General features: G+C 35.1%; 1 protein-coding gene across 3 annotated transcripts; it reads right to left on the bottom strand.

Moving 5' to 3' along the window:
• Positions 1–1591: 1591 nt before the first annotated feature.
• LOC124182238 (gamma-1-syntrophin) lies at positions 1592–15286 on the bottom strand. Of its 3 annotated transcripts, none has more exons than XM_046569199.1 (10): positions 14744–15286; positions 13405–13509; positions 12236–12434; positions 11413–11538; positions 10404–10568; positions 9728–9912; positions 8960–9118; positions 8189–8413; positions 6742–6945; positions 1592–6613 (listed from the first exon to the last, which is right to left on the bottom strand). In XM_046569199.1, exons 1-10 carry the CDS (start codon positions 14804–14806, stop codon positions 6506–6508), a joined length of 1539 nt encoding a protein of 512 aa, XP_046425155.1. In that variant the 5' UTR covers positions 14807–15286; the 3' UTR covers positions 1592–6505. The 3 variants fall into 3 exon arrangements, with proteins under 3 accessions (XP_046425155.1, XP_046425156.1, XP_046425157.1); XM_046569200.1 differs by having other exon boundaries at positions 10404–10565; positions 14744–15285; XM_046569201.1 differs by having other exon boundaries at positions 12236–12431; positions 14744–15285.
• Between the last annotated feature and the right edge of the window lie 1044 nt (positions 15287–16330).

Here is a 16330-nt window from a genome sequence, read left to right as displayed (position 1 = left end):
CATTTTTCTGAGGAACTTTGCGTAGATTCTGATTATGATACATAAATTTAGATAATTCTTGTAAAACTTGTCAGTCTTTCCAAAGGATGGAAAGTTATTATAGTTGGGTTTTTTTCTGCATATTTTCGGAGTATTCATTTCATTTGCAGGTAAGAAATTTTTAATCAAATCATAGATGCATAAAAAAGTGTCCGAAGCTAATTAAACCTTGAAATAAGTCTCGAATGAATAAAGTCAAGTGACGCCGAATTCCCTTGCAGTAACAAAAGCATATTTAATCAACTGGAAAGGTGAAAAGAACTTGATGAAGTAAAAGTTGACGTCACCTCTATATTCATGGAAAACATTGAGTAATGAGAAATGCTTTTTTTCACTTTTCCCTGAAATTTACTAGAATAAAAACTTTTTGCTTTTTAGAGGGAAAATGAGGTTTCTATCAGTTACACTCCATAGACGCGATACGATCGTTACAGTACAGAGACCATTTATACCGTGTGGACAAAAGGTTTGATGAGATACGAGATCCGTACAGCTTCTTCTCCCTCTCTTTTTCTCGCTATCTTTCTCATTTTGCCCCTAAATCTTACATCCTGTAGGTTTGTTTATTTGTCCGGCCATTTATCTCACTGAGAATCTGAAATGAAAAACGTTGATAATTATCTCATGTATACGAATATTCCATCTTTTTTTCAACCCCACAGATCTTGTCCAATTTCCTTTTATCCACATAATTTTCCCCAAAAAAAAATATATCACGTTAAATTCACGAATTAACCCATCAATAATTCAGCTATCCATCAACCTTCGTGCCTAAATCACGGTTAAAATCAGCTCTGAATTGATTAACATTTTAATTACACAACAAGAATTTTATATCACGGAAGAACGAACGTTTCAGTACAAATTTTCGAGACCAATTTGTTTACAGTCAGATTCTCAGTTATTTGTTTATTGATTCTTCATTCATCTTATGATATATTCATCAATAACACATTTTGTCAAATAAATTGGAATAATTTTGTTCGTCAGTTTTGCAACAATATAAGTATTTGTACATTTACTTACGTAACTATAGGAATTCGCGCGGTTTGCAGGCGTTACCGGAATTCCTACATCGCGTAGAAATGCAGGCGACTTCAGAGACAGCGGTGTGTACTATATTAGCCGAGCCAGCCGATGGCGAAATACTTCAGCACCTGAGTCGCTAGATGGCGGGTTGTTGACTTAATTCCTCCGGTCGCCGCCAGGTGTCGCCTTTTCTCGCGGGAAACGTACCGTTCAAGATTATTGATAAGTGACTACATTCCCTAAAAAATTTGCCGTGTGATCGGCTGTTCACAAGTGATGGGGGGCGCGAGATGTTGGAAGAGAGAGAAAGTTGTTAATCGCGTTGTAAAAATTCCCGTACAAATATAAACGATTATATGTTTTACTGCATAATGTATTATGGTCGCAGTTTTACCGAATACGTTAATTCGAACACCTGAAAGTATCAGTGTTAGAAAAAGTCAGAGAATCGAAAGTAAAAAAATTAAGGTGCATGCACTTTCGGGTTGGGTTAAAAATTCACGAAAGTTGACGGACAGGATTGTTAACTTCTAACAATGATATAATATATTTTCGAATCATATTGTCAGTGGAGGTTCGAGGAGTTTTTGGGGTTAGGAAAAGGAAGTTGGGGGGAGGTGGAGATGGATACATATTATACGGATAAACTATATTTTGAAACGTAAGAATTTTGACAATACTACCTATATAGTCGCTTTACACAGAAAAAAAGACCCTCCGAGCTGTCGGGAGAAATTGATTTTCATGGAAAAAACAGACGGAAATAACATGTTTCTGTAGCTGTGATAAGTTGAAGAAAAAATGTCACATCTAACGTCAGATTTTTTAATCGGTTATAGTTCTTTCCGGTGGGTCGAAAACTCTTTTTCACCGTGTACATACAACATGATATTTGTAATATATAATTACCTATACTTATTCGCGTATTTATATACTATTTATATTCTGCAATCATTCTCACGTGTACATATGGGGCATTCCATGCCAAATTCAATCCAAATATTACGGGTTTTGTTGAAACATTTTTAGCATCACTGTCACAGTTCTGAGCTACTACGATTTTTATTTTCTATTCTCTAATTTGATTTGGTGTATCTTCGGAATTGAGTGATTGGTTCGATTGGCATGGAATTCAATTAATCGTACTCGGTAGCCTGGAAATTAGTGATATTATTGTACACATGTAACGCAGGCGTGCGCGATGCTCAATTTCAATTATTCATCGACCTATAATCTATTCATTTATTCATTTTATCCTCTACATTCACCTCAATATTCATATATTTTATTTGACCATTATTTCTATCGGTGCACTGCGCGCTTATTGCATAATTACAATTATTTATTCATGCCTACGGCTGCAATGCATGCCGCCCATAACGATAATAGCAATAAGAATAACAATGAAGATGCCAACAAATATAACAATATATAGAAATTTTCAAGAATTGTAACTCGATTAGATTATGCATAACGTATGATGATACAACTTTTTCATGGATTTACCATACGGACTTGATTATCGGCATGAGATTGTCATTATTGTTGTTATAATTATTATTATTACCGTTATATACTACAGGTGATGATAAACTATGTACAGCTCTATGTGTTTTTTTTTTTTTATATAATAACGATATTTGTAATTATATCGTACTCGTGACGATGACCGCTTTAAATCATTACATTATTGCAATATGTAACATTGACGATATTATAATGTACGATAAAATATCTACGTCAAACAATAATTGCGTCTTAGGCATGGTTTGAATTGACATGAAATGTGACGTAATATATTTCGACAGATTTCCACGGTATTATATCTCGGAATATAACATTGGAGACGATACTTCGAAAGAACGAAAAATTGATAATCGAATCACGTTCACGAAGCACGAATTATCATCTTGGAATTCAGAATTATAAATAATTTTTATGTATTACTCTATGTATTATACTACATATTTTATCACTTTAATGAGGCATTGAATTTCTCTGGTTTCTTATCCCTCCAAATTTCTTTCATCCTTTTGACTATGTGACTTAAACTATGTTTAATTACTTATGTGTAATTATTAAAAGCATAATTTTATGACACGCCACGTTTTTAACGCGTCTATCTTCATTCCATTTTCCTAGCTACATGCTTTTCTCATAATTACGTATTACATGTATTATTCTATACAATGTTGAGAGACGTGATATCGTTCTTGTTACTCCTATTATTGTTGCTGTTATTATTGTTATCAACACTGTTACTGTTATTGACATTATAATTAATATTATTATTATTTCCTTCAAGTGTTGATTATGCAGTCTGCGGTGACGATAGAATGATTGTTATTATAACATTATCCATCCGTCGCATTAACGACACAAGTATTTGATTTGAAAAAATCAGTATGTAAAAATTGAAAACTGATGACAAGTATTTCCATTTCTTTCATTTTTCTTTCCTTATAGCTATTCAATGTTTCCCTTCCATTTGCGTTAAAATTAGATTTGACATCAACATCGATAATAATTGTCAATATAATATAGGATTGTGAAAAATTGTGAAAGAGGTAATAGAAAGAAAATAACAGTTTAATTTTTCCCAACCGTTTAAACAGCGTGTATCATTCTCTTGACCGTAGTAATTACATCATGGATTAGATGATCTTGTATTGAAATTTATCGATTGATGAAGAAGCTTTTTTTTTTCACTTATTTTAATTTCTTTCAACTTGACGTAATTCCGTGTTTTTCTCGTTTCGAAAGTCGATAATTTTCACTTTTATACAGACACTATATAATTAATATTAGTATACTATAATTAAATCGTATTACAGGCACTTTACTACAAGTTAGTTAAAGGACAAATTATTATTGTTGTAATATATTGACATGAATTTGATAGAACTGTGTATTATCGTAATATATATACCTATCATATACCTATGATTTCTAATTGTTGTTTGTAATTTCTTCACCGCTTGTATTGTGTCGAGATATTCTCTCACCTTTTAGAACGCGAAAATCGACAAAATTTTTATAGTAATTTTGTTTTCTGTCGAAGAGCTCAATGATTTCGGTGGCGTAGATTGAAAATTCAAAGATTGCAAACAATTTCGAAATCTCAAAACGCGGGGAATTTTCTTCCTTTTGCCGTTTATCGTCAAAATTCTGATAATTTTTAAACAGCAATGATTATTTCTCGAAGAATATGCTGATCAATTATTTTCAATCGTCGAAACTGAAAATCTTCATTATTTCCAGTTAGGATCGAGTTGGAAAAAGAGAAAGCACGATCTATGGAAAGGAAAGTAATTTTTCTTCAAATAAATTTTTATGTCATGTGCGTCGAGTTTTTCTTTCAATGTACAATTGATATGACGGATTGCTTCGTCAATTTTGTAATTTCATTGCTTGCGGTGACCGAAATTGTACGTTCAGTATAAAATACACAAAATTATCAGCAATGATTTTTCACGCTTTGATAATTCACAAAATTACAAAAATCAGCGACTGGTGTACGTTTCTCTAACCATACTTACAACTTGACATTTAATAATGAGTCGGTTTAGAGAGGCGGAAATTAGAGTGATAAAAACTGAGTTGTAACGTAGCGTGAAATGAAACGTGTTAAAAAAAAACGTAGGTATTTTTGTTATCCTTCTTTGTTTCAATTTTTGTACATGTAAACCGATATACGTAATATATTCGTATCACGATAAAAGAATTGGATAAAATATATTAATGTATAATGATAATAGTACTGAGTGATGATATAAAATAATGATTTCTAGCGTGATACATGGTGATGTAAATAATGACAATATAATAATAACATTGTAACGAACTGTCGGTAACAATGGACAGAAATCCAAGCTTGTAAAAAGCGAGATTTTATGCACTAGAAGCAACTTTGACTCGGTGAAAGCCCGTGACTTGGATATAAAATGCAGGGCAACCCAAACGCAACGATAAATAGTAACGAAGTTATTACGAAATTGCAGAAAAATTGCAAAAAAAGTAAGTACAGAAAGTTTTTACCGTTTTTACGTGGAATGTCGATGAATATTCACCAATTTTAATTTGAGAAACTGAAAGAATTGCAAAAAAAAAAATTTTCGCATGTGGTATTTTTTTTTTGTATTTTAAGATATTTTACCGGCTTTCCATCGTTTTGAATACTCTGTTAAATGAACATTCAATGCACGGCGTGTTTTACGCAGTACCGAAATCCTCAAGCAGAAGTTTTCATTAATTTCCCCGAATATACTAAACGAATTTTGTCAATTCCGGTTGAATCTGATGTTTTGAATGTCAAAATTCCAACTTTAAATCGGAAAAACAGCGATCGAAATTAACGTTTTCAATTGTTGTGAAAAATGTTCGTTGAAAACTTCTGAAGTGATGATAGACGAATAATTTGGTTCGGTTTCTTGGATAAAATAATATCGTTGGAATAAAAATGGGACGCCCTGTTTGTGTTTCAGCGTTTCCTGCGTATCGTTACGTCAAAACGCCGTCGTTAAATTAACGTTTGCAATACAAGAAGCTGCAATTCCATGCTCATAACAATATTAATTAATATTATACCAAGACGAGATTAAATTACTTTAAAAGTATGTCGTAATATTGCACACACTCAGTCAACGACAAAATTATTTTGTCCCTGTGTTTTTTTTTTCTCTCTTCTTCTTCAACAAGATATTTCGACGAGGTCGCGTATATTTATGCATTTACATATATACTATAATAATGGTAATAATTCATACAGTATAACTTTAACGACTCTCAATTAAATTCAATATCTATTTCCTAATACTAATAGTCAGCAGATTTGCATTATTTATTTCCTCAAGTCCGGTATTGACGGTCAGAATCTTCGCTCTCGGGCCAAAATTATATTCGATAGTTGCTTATTCTTTTCTCGGAATTTTCAACTTTTTCTTTTCGGCTTTCAAATTTCGAAGCGAAAATCTTGATGCATAATATGGCATTTTCGAATTTACGAGACAAGATTGAGCGAGTAAACTTTTTGGCACGAAAGCAAAAATTGTCGAGTAGGTGTAACAATATACAAGTAATAGCGCGAATAATCAGCCTGATAAAATATACGACAATTTAACAGATAATAATTCTATTATTTTTTTTTTGTTTGTTTGTTTGTTTGTTTTTTCTCCTTCCTCTGTCTCTCTTTTTCTCTTAAATCCAGCAATTTATTACACGTTACGGTGGTTATCATATTTACGATCTAATATTTGGTAATTGTTCACGTTTTGTCAGTTCATGCTCTTTGTCACATGTTAATCATTTTTCATGTGAATTTTTCTTTTTCTTTTTCTTTTTTTTTAAACTTAGCTCTCTCTCTGTCAAGACTCTGTTTTTAGCGTTCTTTTTTCGATCTTCCTGCTACTGGAGTCGTTTTTAACGGTTTGCTGACGCGTTACGGAGTTGTGGATGTTAGGAATGTCGGATCTACGGCTGCCACTTTTGCTGTCAAAAACGCGTGCATGCAGAAGAGGAGATTCTGTAGCTGAGTGCATTCCAATTCCTGCGTTTGATCAAAATCAAATTTAGAAACGGATTAAGTCAATGAAATAAAAGTAATCTCGTAATTTGATTGACAAAAATTGTATATTTTTGACAAACCAAACTACTCAATCAGCATTTAATAATCACCTTAGTCTCGATCGCGATAGTTTCAGGCTCCTGAAAGTGGAGCTTCAGACGACTTTTGCCGTCGTCACTGGAGCCTCGAAGCTGGGAGAATTTGTACTTCCATATTATTTCACTCCCGTTTTCGTAGGCAAGCGTGAAACCCTGAGTCCATTCCAAAGTTAGGGTTGAACTCCGGCCGCTAAATGTCACCGGGAAAGTCTGACTCTGAAAAATAACGGTCGTATGAAACGTGTAACATTCGCAGACATTTTTTCGTTTACCGTTTTTATCAGCCGCCGTTCGGTGCTGAAATAAAACAAAACTCTTAGGCTTTTTCCCCAATCCGAAAATTCACCGATCATTAATCATCGTGATGTGAAATTTGCAATACTCATCGTCAAAGATTTTCATTTCTTTTCGTTACTGTTTTTATCAGTTGTCCTTTAATGACAAAATACAAAAGTTATGATATTTTGCGTGACTGGAAAATTAAACAATCGACGATTCAGGCATCTTCTTTATTTGTAGTTTCATAAACCGGTTTTGAAATTGCATTCAATGTCGTTATGTTTTCAAAGACTTCGGAATCATGACCTGAATTTTCAGTCGATACGATTCTTTATTTATTGCTATCACAGTTTTTTGACAGGCCGACGGTATTTCGATTTTTCCGTAACTCGACATGTTCGTTCAAAGCAGTTGTTACTTTTCATGGCGGTATTTTTCGATAGATTTCAAGTGATCGTACAATTGAATTTATTGTAATTCACTCAACAATTAACGAAATCAGTTTATTCCGTGAAAAGTTGATTCGAATCAATTTTTAAAGATTTCGATTTCATTCACTCGCAATACCCGTCCATGGAACAATATTTCCCTCTTCACTTTGCACTCTCTGCATAACCCATGATTCCAAACTTCTCATTATTTTTTTATCAATCGATGCAGTTATTGCTTTGAAATTTTTTTTTTTTCAATTCTTCAGCTGCTCAAAAGAGAAAAAAAAAAAACACGAACACTTCTTCACACCACGGTCAAATGTAAAAGAATCTTACCACATTTTCGTATAAGAATAATTATAAATAAATTGTTTTAATTTTTTTCTTCGACATCTTCTGGCAATTCAAAAAAGAAGTAAAAAAAAAAAAAAAACAAGAACAAGTACTTCTTCAATAACATCAAATCTTGAGGAACTTCAACAAAGGTTTCATTTCGTCTTTCGAATATTCCTGCGAAGTGAAATTGCTGTGCTCTTTTCACACTTTCAAAAAACACTGCGATACAAAAACTCTCATTTCTCATTACTCACGGTGACTATTGATCTGAAAATTTATTGATTCTTCTGTCAATCCAGAAAAAAAAACAGTACTTTTTTCAATATCATCGAATTGGAAGGAATGTTTCGCGCATGTTTTTTGAAAACGGTGACTATGAAAAATTTCGAATAATTTTTTCGGTTTTTACTCACTTTGAGATGCGTTACTGCCGAGCAAACTGCCGTGTGCCAAGCCGCTTCGACTCTCAAGAGTTCCTGCCTCGTTTCAACGCTCAAATAACGCGGCGATTTTCCAGGACTCTGGGCGAGGAAACAATGCTGCCTCTCGTCGACGTTTTCGGACTCTTTCATCACCCTGAACATCGTCTGATAAACTTTGAACGTCAACGCGCAGCGAGACCAGTCGCCTATATTGCACTAAAATTATCACGTGGAGAAAATGACAAATTATTAGATGCGTAAAATTGTCACCGAAGAAACTCGGCTCGTTCACATTTTTGTACTCTTTGTAAATCTCTTGCTAACGATGATTTTTTTTTTTAAGAGTTTCAATCCATAGAAAATTAAATTTTTAGCATAACATTTTTTCTTCCACGCGCAGATGCGAAATTTATTTCAAACTGTTTTAAAATCCTCGTCATTGGTCGCCGAATATTACTAAGATATCGTTTCAAGTTCTTCGTCTGAATTTTCAGATTTGGATTAGGTGTCAAACTTATATATATGTAAAAATATCTTTAATTGAGCTCACTGCAATTTGAGTAAGAACCGACTGATTTCGTACCATTTTTTAGCCATCTATGAGTTTATAAACACCACCTTGATTCGAAATTACGATGATTTGAAAGATTTTCAAGACATATTATATGATTATAAACAGCCAAGTTGTTGCTCAATATTCAAAAAAAAAATACCACATCTTTTGCGAACGCAACGTTTGTCCCGTTTTTTGTTTTTACTCACCGGCGGCGTTTCGAACAGCAATAAATCTGGGCCTTTCAACGCCAGAAATCTTGGCCTATAGCTCTGCCAGGGTTGGTTACTATTACTCACAGCCTCGTTCACCCATCCCATGTACTCGATCCGTTCGCCGACGCTGAAGTTGCGGTTGTACAGTTTCATCTATCGATTAATAGAGTAAATAAATAAAGCAATACGTTGATAAAATTATTCGGTCAGTTAGTAAAGAAACATTATTTCTTTTCTAACCCATGCACAGAATTGTTACGAAAGAATTTCTTCTATCATTCAAAGTAAAAAATGTGGAATCACTCGAATGGATTTCATGAATTGCCAATATTTTTGAAGTATCTTTGTTGCTGTTATTGAGTTTGTTTTTCTCTTGTGTTGTTGTCTTCGTTCCTGTTTAATTGTCGTTCTTGTTTACTTTTTGATTTTATTCAGGTCACCGTTGTTGTTTCTATTTAAGTTCTTATTTTTGTTTTCGTTCTTAATGTTCTGGTTGAGTATTTTTTTATTTTTCTTTCTCTTGTGTGCCCGGATTTTGGGCATTCTTTCGTTTCTAATTCTTTTGATCCCAGTCTGTAGAAACTTTTGGAATATTTTGTAGCAACATCTATGTCGAAATTCCAGGCAGTTTTTTATTTGCAAATCGCTCGATAATTGATTCGAAATTTTCATTTACACTTGATTTGTGAACGAAATAACCTTCGGAGAGGAAAAATTCCACCATGATGGATAATCGTTATGAATATAATAATCGTCCATCACCTGCAGATGCGTCACACCCGTCACGTTGTCGGTGATGAATTTCAGCCACTGGCTCAAAATCGCGCTGTCGTCACAGTGAATTACTCCGGTTCTTGAACCGTTCAAACCACGCACTTCGAACGCGTTTCTTCTCAGTTTGTCCGTACCAAATATGTATCTCGTCACGTACGCCATCATCAGAGGGACTGGGGATACAAAAATACATATATTATCATACATTTTTTTTCTAAATATTTTTAATTGGAATTCAGAGACCATAATGGAATTATTCGGTAAAAATTTAATTTGTCCTTAATTTTTTTTTTTCCGAGAATCATTTTTTTACAAAATAATCGCACGTCCGCATCAGTTTATTATTATTATTATTATTATTATTATTATCATCATTTTTCTTGATCGTTGAAATTGTATCAGGACAGTTAATTGCTTGGAAAATATTCCGATGACATCGTTTTTTACGACCTTAGCTCAGATTTTGAAATGGAATTCCATTTTTGTGACCACACGACATGGTGTTGGAGATTTTTTTTTTTTTTCTTTCTTCTGATAAGTTTGTACGTATAACAAATGGAATATGAATTTAAGAAGATACGGAACATTCTTTTCGTGGACTATAAAAAATAGTATCATGGTAATATTGTAGTGGGTATGAAGAAAGAACGTTCTACTAAAGTACCGGTTATGATATCCAGCCATTTTTTGTCCTGAATTGAAGTAGAGGAGGCGTTCGAGCTGTGTCTGCTATGGCCACATCTGGGACTGCCTGATCTTCTGCTAGGTGAAATCCAACCGTCTTCTGCAACCTCGTTGCTGGCATTATCCAGTTTTTCCTCCTTTTCTGCTGGGGGAAAAGGATAAACGGAAAAGAATTCAAAAAACGCGGTCGAAATTCGGGATGAAAAAATCGCTGCTTCATTCCCTCAGAGAATTTTGTTAGTTGATTTCCGAGTTGGTATTTTTATTCCTCGAGACTTATGTTAGTTACTTGCGTTTCAAAAAAACAACGTTCTGTGGTTGGTTTTTTATCCAGTTATTGCTGAAAAATTTTCGCCGCAAAAGTTTCCAAATTTCGAAGCAGCGTTTATTCTCTTCCGTAGGGTGTAAAAAACAAAAAAAAAAAAAAAAGAAACGTTCATGAATTGTTGATTGATTTTGAGCCTGATTGGGACATATTTCCAATGTTTTGAAAGAGAATTTTCAAGAACTTGGCAAAAAAGTAACAGACGTATTTTCAAAAGTAGAAAAAGAATTTTTATCTAGAAAACACAAGAAAATTAACCATCGAGAAATATAGTTCAAAAAGAATTGAAAAAAAAAAAACGCCAAACAGATAAACAAAAAATGCGGGGAAAAGCGTGATCAGATATTTTGAAAAAAATGAAAGAAAAGCGTTGTAAGAAATTACTACCGAAAAAAATTTACCGAAAATAGTACATTGTGGAACAAGGACGCTCATTGCACGACTAACGAAAGGTCAAGTAATTCGTGGAGTCAAACTTCCCGTTACAGGTGTTACAAAAAATAGTATACGATACTCGTGCGCAAAGTACGTGGACCCTTGCACTCGTGTATTTGTTACCCTCGCTTCGCTTAGCCGACAAACTAGACTCGTGCGAGAATCGCGTACTTTGCGCACTCGTATCGTGACTTACTATTTTCGCCCTCCTTTTATTCTCCATGCTTACCATTCTTCTGTAGAAACGGCTTTGCCGCCCGATAATGCTTCACCGTAAGAACCACCAAGTCCCCAGCGTTCCTCAATATGTTTACAGCGTCGTCGTGATGGCAAGCCGTAATGTACTCCCCATTCACTGAGGAAAAATAAGGAAAAAAACATTGTACCGTTCGTGTCATTCAATTTAACAGTCGTTTTCTTGGCTCTAATTTTCGTTATGCACTATTAAAATTTTTGTTCTCATAGTTTTTCTATCTTGGAGAAGAACGACGTAATTTTATATTTATCTTCAATGAAAAACCGTGAGTACAATATTGGAGATATGAGTAACATCGGCTTGAGCATTTCAAAAGTATATTAAGTACCCATGAAAATGCTTGAGTCAAATGAAGAAAAATTGAATGAAGAGTTATTTGAAACCGTGAGTAATATCCTGAAAAACATTAACGAATTGTGGATTGATTGTAGGAATAAGAGTCAAACAGTTGGAACGCGAATGAAACTTTTCGGAGGTAATTAGAATCAGAAAAAACGCCAGAAGAATCATGGATGATGCAATTACTTTACAAGAGCATTCAAATCAGTCAAATCATAACTGTGAGTTATATCGTAAAAAACGTGCGTGATATTTGTGAAATAAAAACAGTGAAGAAAACTACCAAAAATTATTTTAATGTCATAACGGAACAGCATTTGTGCAGAAAAATTGTGATTCAATTTACAAAGATTGTCCAAAGTCGAATTCCGGAAAATGTATTTCCGTCAAATTCAGATGTAGTCGTTTACACGATTGAGCTCTCGAAAAGTTCTATACCTTTGAAAAAACTTCGTACCTTTGATGATGGCATCGCCGACGAAAAGTTGACCGCACTGATCAGCGGCTTGACCCTTATAAATCCTGGATATGAGAACCGGAAGTTTGTGCTCAGCACCTCCTTTGATGCTGAGTCCCAGTCCTCCTATCTTCTGTCTGGTTATCTGAACCATTCTTTCCTTCGCGTCTAATGGCGGCTTGTTGTGATTCATAGCCTGCTGAGATTAGTCGATGCTATTTTTTCTTGAATTGTGAATATCGGGATGAAATATTTCGTGCACTTGGCGTGCGATTATTTGGAGTAAGCGCAGGATAAAAGTACAAGGTGGTGAGGGGTTTGAAACAGATTGGGAAATGCGTAGGGATTCGAAAGGGTGACAATGAACTAGAAATAAATGGTCAGCATTCGAAAAAAGAGTTAAAAAAATCAAAGAAATTATTTGAAAATCGTTTAAAAGAATAATTTCAAGTACTGGAAAGTATTTACGAAAACAGTAGTAAAGGATATAAGGAAATTGACGTGAACTAACCGGAATCTCGACTACATCGGAAAGAATTAAATGGAATTGGGCAAAAATTTCTGTGATTGGAATTCAGTGAAAAAAATGTTGGAGAATCGAGTTAAATCGAAAATAATTTGAACGAATTTATGGAAGTAGAGAGAAATTCAAAATAATTAGGAAGAATTGATCAGAATTTTGAAACGTTGAGGGAAGTTTGAGAAAATTGAATCGGATAAGAAGGTGATGGTACGAATTCAAGAGGGTTAGAATGAAGTGGTGAAAATTTGGGGAATTAACAAAAATATGAATGATTTGTAGAGACTTGAAAAGATTTTAGGGATTTGATAAGAAACTGAAGAGCTTCAAAAAACGTTGAAATAAATTGCCGAGAATCAAATGTGACGAAAAAAAAGTTGAAGAAATTACAATGAAAAGAATTTTAGAAAGTCGAAAAGTATTTGCAATAGTTCAAAGAAGGAACAAAAAATTGTGTTGAATAGTGAAGGACTTCATATAGTTTTGAAAAATCGCAATGCATTGATTTATAACAAAAAAGAACTTTTCTGAACCAGGATTTTGAAATTTTAGAAACGATGGATTCCATTCTTGTCTACCGGGTGGAGACAATTGTAGAGAAATAAATATTCCGATGGTTCTTCGATGTGTTAAAATCATTTCACTTTACCTCAGTGTCCTCTCGCTGCAGCTTGAGAACCTCCATCGAGAGATGTAACCGCATAGGAATCGGCTTGCTTTTTCCATCGCTCACAGTCACCATACCAGTCCGAACCTTTGACGAATACTTCCAATTAATTTAAGTATAACCATGCGAATTAATAATACTGTCCAATAAATCCAATAACGTCCAAACAGTAAATAAAACCAATGAATAATTTCCAAAAACAAAAAGTGAGCTGACATAAGCTGACATATCGGAATTTAAAAAATACCTTGCGGGTTCAAATAGTATTGACATGATTCTACTTTTCACAATATTTATACCGTGTTAGATAATCAAGAACAATTCTCTGATAATTACGATTTGGCCAAAGCTAATAAGAACTTTAAATCGACTAAACGATTTTTGTAAATGAAGAATTTTGATGGTTTTGTAAATACGACAAAATTTTTTGTATGACACGATAGTTCTGTGATAGCTTTTTTTGTCACGAATATATTGCCCGAAAAATATTTGTAGATCTTATCATGGTTTGAAAAATTTCCAACACCTATCTTCAAATGGTTTTTGATACCTAGAAAATTCATTAACGCTTCTCAAACTATATAACGAGTGTAAATTATTACAGGACACAATTAGTAATCTTTTTCAATATGAGTAAAAGAATTCCCTAAGAATCAATTCAGTGACTTTTAGGATCGTGGGAAGCATCGAGAAAGAAAAAAATTGAGATTGAAGTTAGTAACGTTATTATAACGATGCGGTATGTTTAGGAGAAATCGTTACTTCGCAACTTTGGGATTTTCTTACATTTATTAAACCGTAATAAACAGAAAAATAGTCATTTTTGTAAATTCAACTCCTTTGAAGTTATGCTAAAATTGGACAATAATTATACGTTAACGTTACTGACTTCAGCCTCGTAAAAAAAATGCCACCTGCATTTCCTGTATCTAGGGATTTGCTCGATATTCAAATTTCGAGTCGAAATTTAAATCATGAATTTTATATCTAGATTCAGGCGCGCAGCTGGAGAAGAGAAACAAACATCATAAAACGAATCCGAGAAAATATCGGTCTAAGGCATCGCAGAATCAATAATTATGAAAAAACTGTTACAGAATCGGGTAAAAAACATCGTTAGAGAGTATATTGTGAAACGTCTAGGGGGCAGCCAGCAAACCGGGTAAGTTAAACCGACTGTAGAGTAGCGCTCTCGAGTTATTGATTTGAAAATAACGAGGAGATGCAGTAAAGCAGGGCTGCAGGTAAGAGAGAAGAAAACTTTGATAAGGCATGCGAGGCTTTCGAGATCGCGGAATCTCCTTAAACGATGAAAACGTACCTTAAGGTTCTGGTATATCTTCTCCTCGATCGGAGTGCTCATCTTACTCGGGTTGATTCTCATAATTCACGAATTATTCGCCCCTGACAAATTGATCATCGATAGAATATAGAAGAGCGATAGGAATGCGAGGAATAAGCAAAAGTGCATCGGGGTTCCCAGCGTGCTCTGAGGCGGCGCCCTTCAGGGGCCAAAAATAACCATCGGCGGCCACATCGAAGCTGCAGCTAAAGCTAATCGTCTCGACAATAGCGTCAAAGTGGCGAGTGCAGGGCGCCTCGACGCACCGCCCGGTATTTTTCATGTTTCGCAAAAGTTTTCCGGTCCGAAGATACGCGGCGAACGATCGCGAAATATTGTCGAGGCTTCAGGCCTCGTTTCGGCCGGACTGATTCGCGGATGTTCCCGGAAAGCACTGCCGCGGATTCTCCTCGATCGACATTTCGCGCTGGCTGCTGTCAAGACAACGCCACCATGCCCAGCGCCTCGCTCTTTTAGGGCACAACCCAATGGGACGAGGGACGAGGAGAAGCGTAGTTCCTGTCACGGCAGCAGCGAGAAACTCGGAGTCGGTCAGCCCGTTGGCGCCATCTAGCGACGCCGCTTCGTCAGCCCTTTACCACGTGTCAGGCGCTCGAACCTTCCGATCCTGAAACCTCGGGTCACCGAGTGTCGAGTCAAGGCAGTTGCTGTGACCATCGATCCAGCGGACGCGTTGCGAGCTGGCGCCATCTTGGAACTTCGGAGCGCCGAGTCGGTAACGGAAGCCGAAGGTATAATGTATAATCTAGTCGGAAATCAGGATACGGTGTAAAGATCTGCTGGGATGGTTTCGCTAGGAGATGATTGATTCTCGACGCTGATGGGTGTACGAAATATACAAGGTGTTTATGTTAAATCTGGACAGACTTCTACGCTGTGTAGGGGCTGTCTAGGGAAGCATTTTCAGGCAAGGCAACCATGGTCGGAAACTCATCAAGACCTTCTGAATGTACTGAGCAATATACGTAAATAACCACCAAATCGTAAACCGCATCTGAATTCTGAGTTAGAAGCAAAACCAACACAAAAAGTGTTTCTTTGAAGTGCGATGCACTGTTTTTTCTTTTATTCACTTGTATGTGATTGAACTAGCTGCTGAAATAAAATGATTAACGGTGTTTTTCAATAAATTTTTCATGTTCAAAAATAAGATCAAATATGTAGATCCTCATTTAAATGTACCAGGGTGATGCACCGAGTGCAAATTCAATAGAGTTTATATAGATAAAAATTCATAGTGCGCAAGGATTTGCACTTAATATTTGTAGCATAGCATACAGATTTTTCGGGCACAATCTACTTGCAAGTGCTAACAAATTTTCATAGAATTTTTTCCATAGCTTTATTTTGAAAGAAAATACATCGTTTTTAAGAATCATGATAAAAAAAATAGCCGTTTTGTGAAAACAAAATTTAGAATATCTCACTCCCAGGTGAGAATTTAGGTGAAATCCTATCACAATGTGTGAAAAATACTTGAAAAAAACCACGTGTCAAAATTTCAGACGAATTGATCAGAAATTGTAGGAGAAACCTTACGCGCAA

This window comes from Neodiprion fabricii, chromosome 5 (assembly GCF_021155785.1).
Source record: "Neodiprion fabricii isolate iyNeoFabr1 chromosome 5, iyNeoFabr1.1, whole genome shotgun sequence".
NCBI classification, from domain to species: Eukaryota; Metazoa; Arthropoda; class Insecta; order Hymenoptera; family Diprionidae; genus Neodiprion; species Neodiprion fabricii.
Note: the sequence above shows the minus strand (reverse complement) of the source record. Positions and strands in the feature narration are given on the sequence as shown.

What these genes read in the sequence shown, in the direction of transcription:
- LOC124182238 (XM_046569199.1), bottom strand. Translation starts at nt 14,806, where the DNA reads ATGAGAATCAACCCGAGTAAGATGAGCACTCCGATCGAGGAGAAGATA. An exon ending in AGATATACCAGAACCTTAAG is followed by an intron (nt 13,510 to 14,743) that starts GTACGTTTTCAT and finishes TATTCGTCAAAG; the next exon opens with GTTCGGACTGGTATGGTGAC. An exon ending in CGGCAGTAACGCATCTCAAA is followed by an intron (nt 6,946 to 8,188) that starts GTGAGTAAAAAC and finishes GTTATTTTTCAG; the next exon opens with AGTCAGACTTTCCCGGTGAC.